The sequence below is a fragment of the Zonotrichia leucophrys genome, chromosome 24 (assembly GCF_028769735.1).
Source record: "Zonotrichia leucophrys gambelii isolate GWCS_2022_RI chromosome 24, RI_Zleu_2.0, whole genome shotgun sequence".
Taxonomy (NCBI): Eukaryota; Metazoa; Chordata; class Aves; order Passeriformes; family Passerellidae; genus Zonotrichia; species Zonotrichia leucophrys.
Genome location: NC_088193.1, coordinates 2381410 through 2394363, shown reverse-complemented (window position 1 = coordinate 2394363; position 12954 = coordinate 2381410). Strand labels below are relative to the sequence as shown.

Here is a 12954-nt window from a genome sequence, read left to right as displayed (position 1 = left end):
CAGCAGCTCCGGGCTGGCCCCAAAGCGCCGCCCTCTTCAGCTGGAGCTATGTTAAATTTAAATTTTCTCTATTTTAAATTTAAATTTTCCTGGAAGAATTCACCAGGAATATTTTCTCTATTCACCAGGAATATCTTCTCTATTCACCAGGAATATTTTCTCTATTCACCAGGAATATCTTCTCTATTCACCAGGAATATTTTCTATATTCACCAGGAATATTTTCTCTATTCACCAGGAATATTTTCTCTATTCACCACTGAACCCAAAATTCCTGCATGTTCTCCCCCAGTCCACGGCTCTTCACCAGGTGCAGGTTTCAGATTTACACAAAAAGGAACAAATCTGAATTCACACACAGAGTATCATGCACAGAGAGACTTCTACGCCAAGGATGCTTTAAAAAATCAGTTTATTTTACCTTACAAATGATAAATAATTTGTCTTTTTAAAAAAAAAAAAATTATTTCAAGTGTGTTTTACTTCATGTTCCAATATTAAAATACCTTTCCCTTCTCCCCCCACCCCCTTATGTGATCAATACAAAAATAATTGTAACCAAATTTTTTTTTCTTCTTTTGCAAAAAAATTCCTGTATTTTAGGCAAAAAGGCACATTGTGAAGGCTTTTCACCAGGAGGCACAGGGGCTCCTCAAGACCCCAAGAGCTTCTCTCCCCTCTGTGCTTGTCCTAATTTAGTAGAAGAGGACACAGACCCAAGCAGCACTTGCAGTGCTTTTTGTCTGGTCCCTTCTGGAACATTCCAGGGCCAAGGACAACTTCAGAGTCACCCTTGTTTAACATATGGGGAAACCAAGGCACAGCAAAGCAGTACAGTTATTTAAGAGCTTCTTGTGAATAGCTGGCAGAGCAGGACAGAAAACTGGATGTGGATGTAGAATCCTGTCTTCTTCAGAACCCACCTGGGATCCTCCTCTCCCTTTCCATCACAGGGTTATGGTGGCAGTCATGAGTCTCTAGATGTTTCTCTCTTAGTGGAACAGTCACAAGGCCAACACAAAAAGTTGGGCCTTCACTAGTCTAGAGAGGGATTAATTAAAGCCCTAATTACCAGCCCTTTAGGGGCATGAGATGCTGGGTTATTCCCCCGGTGTATCTTCCATCCACAGGGGGATATAACAGCCAGTCAGGCACTAGGAAAAGCTACAGGCAGGCTCTTGCTTTGGGTGGGCTTCAAAGCCTCCTTGTTCAGGGGCCGTGGTCCCAAAAATCAGCTGTTTCCCCGTGGATGTGTCACCAGGAGGTGGCGAAGGCAGCGAAGGAGGTTCTTCAGCAGCAGAGATGTCAGGTCAGCAAATCCTCGCCCTGCCCGCTCAGCTGAAGGCTGGGAAATGCCCTTGTGAGCTGCAGAGCAGGGCAGCACCCCATTTCCCTGCGCTTCACCCCAAAACCTGCATCTCCTGCTCCAGGGAGCCAGGGCAGGGCCCCGTGGGGAGGGAGGCCAGGACAGGCCACGAGGAAAGGCACAGAGCACAAGGCACCGCTGTGAACATCATCCCTTCTCCAGAGCAGCCAGCTCCTCGCTGGGGCAGACAAACCACCCCTGGCAGGCCCGGCCTGGCTCTAAGTTTCCTCATCCCAGAGGCAGAGCTGCTTTTGAGGCACGTAGAAGTGGAAGGTGTAGCCCTTCTGGCAGCTGCGGATGCCGCACTTGTAGGAGCTGAGCCTGCCCGCGGCGTCGCGGCTCTTGCAGTACTTGAGCATGCAGGGGTACCACTCGATGCTGAGCGAGTAGCTGCACATGCACGGCCTCCAGCGCTCGGGGCACTGCCGGCAGCGCTGCAGCTCCGGCAGGTCTGAGCCCTGGGGGAGAACCTCGAACATGGAGCCGTCCACTCCTGTGGGGGCAAACACACACGGGATCAGGGTGGAGGCAAGGGACACCAAAGTCATCCCCTCATGGCTCCCAGGTTAAGGAGAAGGTTCAACAATGTTTCCAGAGGTTATTGGGACTTAAATCTAGATGGGAACCACAGGAGGAATAAAAGACCCCAAGGAAAATAAGGTCCAGCAGGTCTGAGCCCTGGGAGAGAACCTCAAACATGGAGCCGTCCACTCCTGTGGGGGCAAACACACACGGGATCAGGGTGGAGGGAAGGGACACCAAAGTCAAGCCCACATAGCTCCCACACTGAGGAGGAGGTGGGACAGAGTGTTTTCAGAAGCTGTTGGGACTTAAATCTGAATAGGAACCACAGAAGGAATAAAAGACCCCAAGGAAAGTAAGGTCCAGCAGGTCTGAGCCCTGGGGGAGAACCTCCAACATGGAGCCGTCCACTCCTGTGGGGGCAAACACACATGGGATCAGGGTGGAGGGAACCGCCACCAAAGTCAGCCCCACACAGCCTGAGGAGGAGGTTGGACAATCTTTCTAGGAGTTATTGGGATTTAAATCTGAGTGGGAGCTATGGGAGAGTGAAAGACCCCAAGTAAAGCAAGGTCCAGCAGGTCCGAGCTCTGGGGGAGAACCTTGAACATGGAGCTGTCCACTCCTGTGGGGGCAAACACACACACGATCAGGGTGGAGGGAAAGATCACTGCATTCATCCCCACACAGTCTGAGGAGGAGGTTGGACAATCTTTCTAGGAGTTATTGGGATTTAAATCTGAGTGGGAGCCATGGGAGAGTGAAAGACCCCAAGTAAAGCAAGGTCCAGCAGGTCCAAGGTCTAGGGGAGAACCTCAAACATGGAGCCGTCCACCACTGTGGGAGCAAGGACAGACAGAGCTCAGGGTGGAAGGAACAGCCACCAAAGCCATCCCCACATGGCTCCCAGGGTGAGGAGGAGGTTGCACAATGCTTCCAGGAGTTGCTGGGATTTAAATCTGAATGGGAGCCACAGGAGAGGAAAGGACCCCAAAGAAAGCAAGGTCTGGGAGCACCTTGAACAGACACCCCTCAGGGTGAACAGAGATCCCTCAGGGTGAACAGGCATCCCTCAGGGTGAACAGAGATCCCTCAGGGTGAACAGGCATCCCTCAGGGTGAACAGAGATCCCTGAGGGTGAACAGACATCCCTCAGGGTGAACAGAGATCCCTCAGGGTGAACAGACATCCCTCAGGGTGAACAGGCATCCCTCAGGGTGAACAGAGATCCCTCAGGGTGAACAGAGATCCCTCAGGGTGAACAGAGATCCCTCAGGGTGCTGCCATGAGGTAAAGCCAAAGGAAGCAGCCACCAAAGCCAGCTCTGGTATCTCTGCACAGACCCCAGGTCAAGGAGGAGGTTGGACAGAGCATCTCCAGGGACTGAAATCTGAATAGGAACCACAGGAGAACAAACGACCCCAGGGACAGTAAGCCAAAAGACACAAACCAATGTCTCTCCTCTGGGTTTGTGGAGGAGGTGAAAAGGTTACTTTTAAAATCCCAAATTAGGTTCACTCAGGGAGCGCCAGCAGGAGGAGCGAGACCTGCTCACACACAGGCAGGGTGACACACGCGCCTCAGAGCCAAAACAATCAGTGCTGATCCCCAGGAACCTGGCAGGAGCCAGCAGGGCACCGTGCCAGCCCACTGACAGCAGCAGCTCCAGGGAAATCACCTTTCTCCAGCCAGAACTTGACATCTTCCTCCCGCGTGTAAATGGCCTCCCTGGCCTCCGCGCAGACGTTGTGGATGTGGGAGCTCAGCTGGGCTGCCTTGCTGAAGTTCACGGCCACGTCCATGCTGAGGTGCTCCAGGCCTCGCACCTCCTCCGCCTGCCTCACTGTCCGCGGGTTTTTCTGCAGAGGAAATCAGCACAACTTCAACCCTGGGTGCATCTCATCCCTTAGAGCACAGTGTGATGTGGTAACACCACCAGATGTGAGAACAGATGTGCACCTGCATCCTACCTGGGTGAGAGGCACCTTAAATTAACCTGTTGGTGCTGAAACCACGATGTTTTACCCTTCCCTGTGGTTGTTTCTCCAGGTTTTGTCCTGATAAAGGTCCCAGATCAGTCCTGGCTTCATTGGGGCAGGGATTTTCACACCCCAACACAAATTAGGCTCAGCTAAATCTGGCTCAATACCACTGATAAACTCAGTTTAACACCAAACCCCTTAAGCAGGTGCTTGCTGAGGTGCTCCAGGCCTTGCATGTCCTCTGCCTGCCTCACTGTCTGGGGGTTTTTCTGCAGAGGAAATCATCACAACTTCAATCCTGGGCGCATCTCATTCCTTACAGATGTGGTGCCAATGCCAGATGTGAGAAAAAGATGTGCACCTGCATCCTATAACCTGTTGGTACTGAAACCACAATGTTTTACCCTTGCCTGTGATGGTTTCTCCAGGAATGGTCCCAGATCAGTCCTGGCTTCATTGGGGCAGGGATTTTCACACCCCAACACAAATTAGGCTCAACTAAACCACGACACCAATGAGGCTCAACTAAATCTGGCTCAATACCACTGACAAACTCAGTTTAACACCAAACCCCTCAAGCAGGAGGGGTGGTCAGGGGTGGGTTGAAGGGCTGAGCAGCCAGGGAACAGCCTGGGGAGGGCATCCAGGCAGGAAAACTCTGAGGATTCGTGGCTGGAGGGGAGGAGGGAGCCGGTACCTGGCGCAGCTTGGCCATGGACTCGCTGGGGATGATCTCGTTGCGGTGCAGCCGGGTCACAAAGCACAGGGCCTGGAACTGGCTCTGGCCCCTCTCCAGCTCCCCCAGGATTAAGGCACGGAAAATCTTCACCTCCTGACACAGAGAGAGAAATAACAACGGTGAGAGCCATCATCCTCATGCCTTACTGAGTAAGCAGCCCCAGATTTCCTCTGCTGTCTCCCCTCACTTGCTCCTTGACGAGTGGAGAAAAAGTTACTCATCCCTGAGTGTGTGGAACCGATGTGAAAATGGAATTATTAAAGGCAGAAGGAGCCATGATCAGCTGCAGCTGACTTCCTTTTCTGTCCAGGTCACTAATTTTGTCACTTTATATAACATGGATTGCAGTCCTTTCCAGAACCAGCTTGGAAATCAGTCACAGTTACTTCATGTAGAGCCACAGAACAGCAGGACCCTGTGTGCTGCTCTGGCACCAAACCCTGATTGCTTTGCAGGGATCAATCCCTCCCTCTTTAGGGGCATCAGTGCCCTCTGTGGGAATCTGCCATCCCTTGGTGCCATCCCATCCCACTCCAAGGGATGGAACAGGGAAATCAACCCCTGCCTTTGGCACCTCCTGCAGCCAAACCCCTGCACAGAGAGCTGGGCAGGGCTGGGGAGCAGAACCAGAGATCAGATCCCTCTCCTCCTGAGCTGTTCCTGCTGGATGCCTCAGTGCCCAGCCTCCCTCTGCCCCAAAAGGGAGCATTTCCCTTTTCCAGCCTCCCTCTGCCCCAGAAAGGAGCATTTCTCTTTTCCAGCCCCAGAATGGAGCATTTCTCTTTTCCAGCCTCCCTCTACCCCATGAGGGAGCATTTCTCTTTTCCTGCTCACTGAGCCCCCTGTTTATTTCCTGCCTTCTCTCCCATGCCCAGAAGAACAGCGGGAATGCCATTCAGTGCACATCTGGACAGCTGCAAAAACAGCATTTTTACACCCCAGGATGGAAGGAATCATCTTGCTGCTGCAATTCTTGACTGCACAACGGCACTGAGAAGAAAGAGATTCCAAAAATTCTTGTGAAATTGCTGTGGAATATTTACTTTTTTTCCGAGAGATTTAACGGGGAGGTGTCCCACTGAGTCGCTGGAACAATCCACATTCCCCATCCACATTTGGTCCAGCTGGGAGCTCCCCCAGCATGCAGGGCCCATGGATGAGTGGACTAAAACCAGCAGCTGACTCTGGCATATTCCTCAGCTGAGGGTTTAATTCCAATTCCCTTTGAACAGGCTGGGAAAAGCAAGCAGCGAGAGCCACGCTTTGCATTCAGGCCGAAAACCTCCACGGGCAGGAGATTAAAAACAGCGCAGCACTTCCCAGGTTGGAGGCGATTTTTGTAAAATGAGAACATGCTGAGCAGCTGATTAATCCTCCTGATCCATCCATTTAAGAATTAGCCTTCAGCCAGGCAGCTCTTTCCTCCTCAGGGCTGATGCAGATGAAGAATTCACAACTCCCTGTGCCCAAACTCCCAGAGGCGACACCAAGGGAGATGCACTGGGACAGGCTGGGTTTCCAGCATTGAAACAGCTTTTAAAAAGCCATTTTTTCAAGGATATATTTATTTTCAAGGATATATTTTCTGGCTCCTGTAGCATTCTGAGGGGGGAAATCCCACCTTTAGCAGTGACCACTCTGTCCCAAACAGAACCAATTTCTTCTTTTCCCTGCTCTGTCCCAAATCTTTGCCTGGCTTTGGTCCCTCCGTCCCTGCAGCCCCAGGTGGAGCAAGAACCAAACCAGGCTGCTTCAAAAATATTTCAGAAAGAGAAAAAAGCTTTACTAAGCAGAGAGGACTCAGTTTCTTCATGCACAAAAGCCCCTTCTTTAGTCACAAAGCTCATATTTATGGGAAATATCAGAAGGAATGTGTAAGACTTAATTGGCTAACAATACACTTATTTATTTGTGTGTGTTGGTCAGTAAATGGCCAGGCTGTACGTCTGTCAAATCTCTCTATTTGGTTATAGAGAGTTAGTTTATATTTTTTAAAGTTTTAAAGTTTATAATATATATTTGAAGTTATTATATATTATATATTTGAAGGCATATGTTATTATTTATATATTTATATAAATACATAATTAATTATAATTATTTATACTGATATAAAATTTATATATACTATATACTATATACGATATAATATATAATATATAATATATACTATATACTACATACTATATACTATATAATATATAATATATAATATATAATATATAATATATAATATATAATATATAATATATAATATATAATATATAATAATGTGTATAGTTATATTTATATATTACTTTATCTGTTTATATTGATATTGTTATTTTCTTTGTAAAGTTTATCTATTTAAAAGTTTACATATTATATATTTTAAAGAGTTAGGTTGGTTAGTTTATATATTTATTCACTGATTCTCATAGGAGAGATTTATTGTTTATGCAGGTGTAAAGTTATTTTTCTTACTAGAACAGGTTGTTAACTGCCTTTATTCTTATGATTTTTCCTTATGGGAACTTATAGGGAATTTATAAGCTAAAGCTAGATTAGCTAGAATAGCAGGGCCGAAACCATATTTCATAAACATAAAATATTTATAAAAGAAATATATAAATATAAACATGTATAAATAGACACTATATTTATAAAATATATAAAATTTATAAATAAACATATAAATATACAACTAATTTCCCAGCAGGGAACAAGTCCCAGCAGAGCAGGGACTCTCCAGATAACTCAGGGTGGGGAATCCTCAGCCCTGAGTGGGGCAGTGACAGCTGGGCTTGGGGTTTGGGTGACAAAAATGGGGTTTGGGGACAGCCAGCCCTGCAGCAAGGCCACAGCAGCTCCTCAAGGCAGCGGGGAAATCAGTGCTCCAGAATCCTGCTGTTACAGCAGGAAATCAGTGAGAGATAGCCCAGGGAAATCAGTGCTCCCACTTCCAAAATCATGCAGTTACAGCAGGAAATCAGTGCTCCCACTCCCAAAATCCCATTGTTACACCATGAAAATCAGTGCTCCCAAAATCCCGTTTTTTCAGCACAGAAATCAGTGCTCCCACTCCCAAAATCCCATTATTTCAGCACAGAAATCAGTGCTCCCACTCCCAAAATCCCATTGTTACACCATGAAAATCAGTGCTCCCAAAATCCCATTGTTTCAACACAGAAATCAGTGCTCCCAAAATCCCATTATTTCAGCACAGAAATCAGTGCTCCCACTCCCAAAATCCCATTGTTACAGCAGGGAAAATCAGTGCTCCCAAAATCCCATTATTTCAGCACAGAAATCAGTGCTCCCATTCCAAAATCCCATTATTTCAGCACAGAAATCAGTGCTCCCAAAATCCCATTATTTCAGCACAGAAATCAGTGCTCCCACTTCCAAAATCCCATTATTTCAGCACAGAAATCAGTGCTCCCAAAATCCCATTATTTCAGCACAGAAATCAGTGCTCCCACTCCCAAAACACCATGGAAATCAGTGCTCCCAAAATCCCATTATTTCAGCACAGAAATCAGTGCTCCCATTCCAAAATCCCATTATTTCAGCCCAGAAACCCCACTGCTGCCTGTCCCTGCCCACGGCACTCCCCAGGAAGAGCAGGAAAATCCTCCAGCTCCTTCCCTCCCATCCATCTGAGGGGTGAGAGCGGCTCAGCCCGCCCTGAAAGCCCGGGTTGTTTTTTTTTCCAGCAGGGATTTACAATCCTGTGTGGTCCAGCTCCCAGCCCAGCAACCATTCCCAGGGAAATAAATCACTTCAATAACTCCTGCAGCCCTCCTGCCAAATTTCTCTCCCCTAAGGACATCGGGGCTGCTGTGGGGACCCAGTTTTGTGTTTGCAGTGGCACAGGGAAAAAAAGGAGAATGTGCTGCTGGGGACAGGGGGTGAGACCAGCACTGCTGGGGCCGATTCTGCACTGCTGTCAGCAGCCAGGGATGCAGAATTCCCGGGGTTTGCACAGCGCAGGGAACTCGGTGCTGCATCCACGCCCGGGGTCCAGCCAGCTGAGCTGCCCTGAATGGGTGGGGATTATGGATTTTAACCCCTCTGTGCCTGGAAATGGCTGGGATGGAGAATTTGGGTGTGCTGCCTTTTATATTCAAGTATCTGGAAAGGCAAATCAAGGATGTGCTGGGAGAGGGGGAATAAAAAGCAAATTTTCTGAGTAAAAAACACCAGGGTGTTTTAATGACCCCTCCCAAAGGCAGCTGAATGTCCCTCATTTCCCACTTTTGGTATCAGTTCAGAGAAGAAGCTGCTTTCCAAACCACACCGATGAAATCTGAGCTCAGGTGCTTTCCGTGCCACCTGGTGATTTGTCACCCAACACCCCTGGCATGAGGAAATTCTGACACCACCACCCCAAAACCATCACACAGCAGCCTCATCCACACGGGAAGGACTGGCAGTGCAAGGGTTAAAGCACTCCCCAGGCTGCCCCGCTTGTGTTTCCAAGCCCAACTTTTCCAGCAATGGGAAGGGAAGAGAAACTTCTCCCTATCTTTGTGCTGACCTTGAAATAAACCCACCCACTTTGTTCTCAGGCCGTGTTTAACAACTGGCAACCTCACTCCACTCCAATCAGACACAACAGTCAAGGTTGCTGAGCCCCCTCATTATTTTTTTTTCATACAAAATTTGATTTTTTGCAGTGCGAAATTTGGTTTTTTGCAACACAAAATTTGATTTTTTGCAATACATTTTATGCCTGACCACAGGAAAAGAAGAAGTGTTTTCATTCCCTTCTTTCAAGCTGCAGGAAAATAAAGGTTCACCCCTGTTCTGCTCAGAAAATGAGCCCCAGTTTGAGCTCTCACTGCCCAGTTTGTGCTGCACCAAGGAGAAAATAACCTGGTGTGCTCAGAGGACACAGCTCCAGCTCTGGAGGGCAGGCAGGGATGGAAGAGAAAAGAAAATCCCAGAAAAGAAAATCCCAGCCCTGTGGAAGCCCCAGGCACTGCTCAAGTCCCACCAAAGCAACGAACAATGATCTCATTTAGCTCCTTTCTTCTCCAGCCCCTGGTCTGGCAACCACAAATTGCCAGCAGAGAGAGAAAAAAAAAATAATAAAAAAAAAAGCAAATAAACCCCTGACTTTGGACAAACCCCCTGCAGTTTAAGCCAGAGGAATGGAAAACTCATTTGTGGAAAAACCCCAGCATCCTGGCCACATCATCAGGCTCAAGGGCAGCAGACAACAACCCCAGCTGCTGCTGGGAACGCTCAGAGCCCCACGACCTCCAGAGCAGGCAGAAATTGTGTAATTTGGGTAATTTGGGCAGAACTGGGAACTGTCTGGGTGCAGCTGCAGCAGGTCAGGCGGGGGGGAAGCCCGGCCAGGCTGCTGCCTGCTCACACATTACTCACCTCACCACAAAGCACCTCCTGCTCCTTTATGTTCCCCTGGCTTTTCCCAGCTATTTTCCAGCAAATCCACGGAGCAGACAGAGTCAGGCCCCAGCTGCCCCAAAACTGAGGATCAGGAATGCATTTCTGCAAGTGGGATGCTTGCAAAGCCCTCCAGGGACCATCACTTCCAGCAGGGGCTCAGGATTTAACCCATGGACCCAAAACAGCTCCAGAAAACCCCAATCCAGAATAAACTCAGCCCTAAAACTGAGCATTAGGAATGCATTTCTGCAAACTGGATGCTTGCAAAGCCCTCCAGGGACCATCACTTCCAGCAGGGGCTGCAGAGCTTAGGATTTAATTTATGGACCCAAAACACCTCCAGAAAACCCCAATCCAGAATAAACTCAGCCCTAAAACTGAGGATTAGGAATGCATTTCTGCAAACTGGATGCTTGCAAAGCCCTCCAGGGACCATCACTTCCAGCAGGGGCTGCAGAGCTCAGAATTTAATTTATGGACCCAAAACACCTCCAGAGAGCCCCAACCCAGAATAAACTCAGCTCTAATAAGGATGGGAGGGAGAGAAGATGTAACACACACTCAGTTGGGTTTGTGGGTGAGCCCTGAGCTCTCAGGAAGAGCTGAAGCAAATGAAAAATGCTGAATAAAACCACCAGGTCACATAACAGGACCTGCCCAGAGGATCTGTAGTGAGTTTGGATTTCCCTGGCCTGGGAATGTGCAAGTTTGCAATCCACAGCTTCAGAGCCTTTCCTAACCTCCCATGGCTTGCAATTGTTTAATATTTTCTTTAATAGGAGTCACATAGGGCTGCTTCCTTGCACATGTGCTGGAGTATTTAAAACATGCCAGATTTGAAATATGCCACATTTGAAACATGCCACCACTTCCAAAATCACCACGGCTTCTGCTGGCACCTCAGGGAGGAAAAGGGACGTGAGGGAGACTGGGATTGAACAGGGAAGAGGCACCAGAACAATCCCTGGCAAAAAGGCTCCAAGGTTCACAGCACCTTCCTATCTCATGGCTCTGGGCTTCCTCCTGCTGCAAAGCAAAGTCCACCTGAGCAAAGAGCCAGGATGGGGGGTTGGAATGAAGATAACACAGCCATGGCAGCCTGGGCAAACTGTGCTTCCCTGGGCTGTGGGAGTTCTCTGCATCCAGCCAGGACTGGCATCTCCATCTCATGGGATGTGTGGGATTTGGGGCTTCAGCTCAGAACTGACACCTGGCAGTCCCACACGAGCCCCCAAAGACAGCAGGAGCCCACCTGAGGAATCACCTGCACCCCATGGCATCGGGGATAGAGATATCCCAGAGCGACAGCACAGCATGGACACCTCCACACCAGGAACCCAAAATCTCCCCAGCCCTGACCCTGCTCCCTGCCTGGCCGAGCTGAGCCTGCCACGCAAAACTCTGAGGAATTGGGCAAAACTGTGAGGAATTTGTGCAAAACTCTGAGGAATTGTGCAAACGGTGCTGCTCACAACTCAGGCAGGAGCACCAGAGCTGCTGCCCGTCCCCACCGGGATATTCCAGCTGTTTCCAGCACGGAGGCAGCCCCGGGCACAGCTGTGACAGCGGTGGGGACAGCGAGCCTGCTCACTGTCCTGGAGCTGTGCCGGAGAGCTCAAACAAAGCCCCCGACGGTGCGAGAGGATGGATGGGCTTTTCCCTCTGCATTCCCAGGGTCCTTCAATGCCTCTGGAACAGTTCTGGCTCCCGGACCCCCAGTCAAGATTCTCCAGCTTCCGAGCAGGGATGGACTCGGATGTGGAAGGAGGACGGGAAGATCGCCATCCCAGAGCTCATCCCACAAGAAGCACTCATGGAGTGCACGAAAAACCCTGACCAGACCCTCCCGAAAGTGCCAGGGGCCAGCGCTCCCATCCCGCAGCCTTCACCCTCCTCCGGCCCCGCCGGGACCACGCGGCACCCGGGGATGCTCTTATCCGAAACCCTCGGGGATGGACCCAGCTCGGTCCTTGCCGAAACCCTCCGGGAATGCTCTCCCCATTTCGCTCCTTGCCCGAAACGCCCGGGGATGCTCTCCCCAGCTCCATACCGGTCTGAACTCCCTGGGAATGCTCTCCCAGTCCCGCTCTTATCCGAAAATCCCGGGGATGCTCTCCCCAGCTCCATACCGGTCTGAACTCCCTGGGGATGCTCTCCCCACCTCGCTCCCAGCCCGAACCCCCCGGGGATGCTCTCCTCACCTCTCTGCCTGTCCGAACCCCCCGGGGATGCTCTCCTCACCTCTCTGCCTGTCCGAACCCCCCGGGAATGCTCTCCCAGCTCCGTTCTTATCCAAAACGCCCGGGGGATGCTCTCCCTGGCTCTCTCCCTTCCCAAACTCCCCGGGGATGCTCTCTCCACCACGCTCCCTTCCCAAACCCCCGGGGATGTTCTTCCCAGCTCCATACCGGTCTGAACCCCCCAGGGACGCTCTCCCCCGCCCCGTACCTGTCTGAAATCCGCCGTGAGCGTGACGAGGGCGCCGTCGGCCGCCCTTAGCTCCAGGCTGACGCAGTCGGCGCCGCTGTCGGCCTGCAGGCTCTCCTCCGTCACCTGCCCGCCGGGCAGCCGCACCCGCACCCGCAGCTCAGCGCGGGCAGCGGGGCCGGGCAGCGGGGCCAGCGCCAGCCAGAGCAGCGCGGGCAGCGCCGGCAGCCGCGGGCCGCGCATCCCCCCGGGCCGGGCTCAGCGCATCGGGCGGGGGGCGCGGCCGGAGCGCGGAAGGCGGCGGGGAAAGGCGGCCCCGCCGCGCCCCCGGCCCCGCGGCGCTGCCTCGCTCGCCGCGCTCATTCAGCGGCCCCCGCTCCGTCCCTCCCTCCCTCCCTCGCCGAGCGGGCTCGGCCCTCGCCCCCCGCCCGTCACTTCCCCCCCGGAGCCGGGACGGCCCCGCCGAGCAGCGCCCGCCCCGGCGTTAAAGGAACAGCGCCGGGCACGGAGGGGGAGCGGCG

The 12954-nt window shown here is 51.0% G+C and overlaps 1 protein-coding gene across 2 annotated transcripts; it reads right to left on the bottom strand.

Annotated features, from left to right (window-relative positions):
- Nucleotides 1-476: 476 nt before the first annotated feature.
- OAF (out at first homolog) lies at nucleotides 477-12751 on the bottom strand. Of its 2 annotated transcripts, none has more exons than XM_064732179.1 (4): nucleotides 12455-12751; nucleotides 4568-4702; nucleotides 3567-3747; nucleotides 477-1859 (listed from the first exon to the last, which is right to left on the bottom strand). In XM_064732179.1, exons 1-4 carry the CDS (start codon nucleotides 12674-12676, stop codon nucleotides 1585-1587), a joined length of 813 nt encoding a protein of 270 aa, XP_064588249.1. In that variant the 5' UTR covers nucleotides 12677-12751; the 3' UTR covers nucleotides 477-1584. The 2 variants fall into 2 exon arrangements, with proteins under 2 accessions (XP_064588249.1, XP_064588250.1); XM_064732180.1 differs by lacking the exon at nucleotides 477-1859 and adding an exon at nucleotides 1871-2301.
- Nucleotides 12752-12954: the final 203 nt, after the last annotated feature.

Excerpts from the sequence above, each read along its gene's own strand:
- OAF (XM_064732179.1), bottom strand. The coding sequence starts at position 12,676 with ATGCGCGGCCCGCGGCTGCCGGCGCTGCCCGCGCTGCTCTGGCTGGCG. Across the intron at positions 4,703-12,454 it reads TCACGGCGGATTTCAGACAG|GAGGTGAAGATTTTCCGTGC; the intron begins GTACGGGGCGGG and ends TCTCTGTGTCAG. Across the intron at positions 3,748-4,567 it reads CCATGGCCAAGCTGCGCCAG|AAAAACCCGCGGACAGTGAG; the intron begins GTACCGGCTCCC and ends TTTCCTCTGCAG.